The 2,748-nt window shown below is 48.8% G+C and overlaps 1 protein-coding gene across 1 annotated transcript; it reads left to right on the top strand.

Annotated features, from left to right (window-relative positions):
* Positions 1 to 311: 311 nt before the first annotated feature.
* Positions 312 to 2,659, top strand: LOC112072800 (hairy/enhancer-of-split related with YRPW motif protein 1). The gene is made up of 5 exons (XM_024140188.2): positions 312 to 497; positions 897 to 972; positions 1,101 to 1,184; positions 1,406 to 1,487; positions 1,890 to 2,659. The coding sequence occupies exons 1-5, from the start codon at positions 412 to 414 to the stop codon at positions 2,561 to 2,563; spliced, it is 1,002 nt and encodes a 333-aa protein (XP_023995956.1). The 5' UTR covers positions 312 to 411; the 3' UTR covers positions 2,564 to 2,659.
* The last annotated feature ends 89 nt before the right edge of the window (positions 2,660 to 2,748 follow it).

Raw genomic sequence — 2,748 nt, 5'->3', positions numbered from 1 at the left:
GCGCGTGCTGACAACCGGCCAGCCACTCCTCACAGCCGGGACAGACAGCCACAGTGCTTGCGGATGGACGGACGGACACTGGGGTGAGTGTGTCACGAACCGACAGTCTATTGGACCCCTGTCAAACTTATTCATAGAACGGGGTGTGTCTGGGCCATAGAGTTTACGTGCAACTGTGCTGTCACTCAAACTCATGGCTGTCTCGTAATTGGCAAGTTATGGTGCCATGTCCCGCCCCTCCTGGGTGGCAGGCGTGTAGAAATGATACGGTGGGAAGGCTTGGTCCTTCAAACGCATCGACTCGAGGTGTACCTGACAGACGCACAGAGAGTCGGGGAATTGGAAGACGTGGACTTTATATATATACACTGTACTGTACTCTGAACGAGGGAAAAACAGCAGCGGATTAAAATGAAAAGGAATCACGATTTTAGCTCATCGGACAGCGAGCTGGACGAGAACATTGAGGTTGAGAAGGAGAGTGCCGATGAAAATGGGTACGTTTGTGTCCAATATTTGGGTAATTTGGGTTTTTACTGCGTTACTATTATACGTTCCGAATCCTGTTCCAAGTATTTTACCCCTTGCTTTAGTGCTGTTTAAGAAAAGACGTGTGAAAAGCAGAAACTGAATTGCGCAATTTGGTCATTTCCATGGCATTATCTAAGTGGTTCCCAACAAGGGGTACTAGGACCCCTGGGGGTACKTGGCCTATCAACAGGGGGTACTTGAAGACTCATGATACCATAGGCTTACTGTTAAAATGCACGAGGGGGTACTTCAGGGGTACTCCAGACAAAGCAAAATGTATTTGGTGGTACAGTAATTGAAAAAGGTTGGGAACCACTGAAAAATAATACACATTAATATAATAATTGTATGTATTTTTCTTTCAGGAATGTGAGTTCACCCCTTGGGCCGATGTCTCCATCAACAAAAACTCAAGTGAATGCGAGGAAGCGCCGTCGAGGAGTGAGTAACCTACATTTCCCCAATATCTCATTGGAATTCTTGTGCATAAAAGTGTGTAATACGCACGTTTTTACACTAGCTAAATGTTCTCTTTCTGCAATGACTAGATGTTCCAATCTCTCTTACAGATCATTGAAAAACGGCGCCGCGACAGAATCAACAACAGCCTCACCGAGCTGCGTAGACTGGTCCCGAGCGCGTTTGAGAAGCAGGTAAAATCCGATCCGCGGGTCTTTCATAAAACCAACGCCCCATCAACATGGACAGGATACCATATAGTGCTTTGAACTCGTAGAGAAAAATCAAGTGCATACATTTTCCGCACGTTTTCAGAAAATAACGAATAAAAATGTCCAGTTTATATATTCAATGATTTAAAGATATTCAATGCCGTTTTATTTGTTTAATTAATGTGCWTTCTGCAATCCTGCAGGGGTCAGCTAAACTGGAGAAAGCAGAGATTCTGCAGATGACGGTGGAACATCTGAAGATGCTTCATGCTGCTGGAGGAAAAGGTRCATTATATATTTKAAATACTAGAATAAATAACCATAATATATTCATTATTACGGTAACATGTTTTTGAAGTGCCATAATATTGATTGACTATAAGGTTAGTGATATGGATAATATCTTTCAYTTCACTGAGTTGTTCTGGAAACTCAAGCTACTGTATGCACATCTCATWAAATCTTTTAATACATTATTTAGATGTTGAATAACACACCAATAGGTCTACAATAGTCAAAACAGGTCAGGCAGGCTTACTTTAACTCTCTCCCTGGCTTGACACACCCTGGGGCCAATTGATTGTTATTAGTAGACTTCTGTACACTCCCTTARACATCTGCTCTACTTGTTTGGTGTTATTCGCTGACAACACCTCATTAACCGTTCTTGTTCCCTCTCCCTTCTAGGTTACTTTGATGCCCATGCTCTGGCCACGGACTACCGAGGTCTGGGTTTCAGGGAGTGTCTGGCTGAGACAGCCCGCTACCTGAGCATCATCGAGGGGCTGGACAGCGCTGACCCCCTGAGGATCCGCCTGGTCTCCCACCTGAATAGCTACACGTCCCAGAGAGAGGCCCTCTCCATCTCTGGGCTGGGGCACCTGGCCTGGGGCTCGGCCTTCGGGTCGCCCCCCTCCGCCCACCTGGCCCACCTCCTCCTCCGGCAGCAGCACCATCAACATCAGCAGGGGGCGACGTTACAGTTACCACGGAGCGCCTCCAACAGCCCTCCGTCATCCTCCTCTTCTACTCCTTCATCCTCCTCTCCGATTGAGAGAGCGCCACGTTCCTCGCCCCATGGCCATGCTCCCAGCAGGCTTAGCGGTGCCACCCCCCTCTCTGAGCCCCTCCCCCCGGGACTGAACCTCACCGTGACCTCCTCAGCCGCCGTGACCGCCAAGCTCTCCCCTCCCCTCTCTCTGTCCTCCCTCTCCACCCTGTCGGCGTTCCCCTTCCCCTTCAGTGCCTTCCCCCTGCTGTCCCCCGGCACCCTCAGCCCCCCCGTCCACACCCCCTCCAGCCAAGCCAGCCTGGGGAAGCAGCCCTACCGGCCCTGGGGCATGGAGATAGGGGCTTTCTGAACGATCTTTAACCCCCCTCCACACAGACTAAACTGACCATATAGATCAATAGAGGTCGCACCATCACTATGAACTCAACTCAGTTCACCAGCTGAGCAGGACCTTTCCATGGCCAAGACAATGTTTTTCTAGACCTTTCCATGGCCAAGACAATGTTTTTCTGGACCTTTCCATGGCCAAGACAA

The sequence above is a fragment of the Salvelinus sp. IW2-2015 genome, unplaced genomic scaffold (genome assembly GCF_002910315.2).
Source record: "Salvelinus sp. IW2-2015 unplaced genomic scaffold, ASM291031v2 Un_scaffold2046, whole genome shotgun sequence".
Taxonomy (NCBI): Eukaryota; Metazoa; Chordata; class Actinopteri; order Salmoniformes; family Salmonidae; genus Salvelinus; species Salvelinus sp. IW2-2015.
Note: the sequence above shows the minus strand (reverse complement) of the source record. Positions and strands in the feature narration are given on the sequence as shown.

Excerpts from the sequence above, each read along its gene's own strand:
- LOC112072800 (XM_024140188.2), top strand. The coding sequence starts at position 412 with ATGAAAAGGAATCACGATTTTAGCTCATCGGACAGCGAGCTGGACGAG. Across the intron at positions 498-896 it reads GAGAGTGCCGATGAAAATGG|GAATGTGAGTTCACCCCTTG; the intron begins GTACGTTTGTGT and ends TTTTTCTTTCAG. Across the intron at positions 1,185-1,405 it reads CGAGCGCGTTTGAGAAGCAG|GGGTCAGCTAAACTGGAGAA; the intron begins GTAAAATCCGAT and ends GCAATCCTGCAG.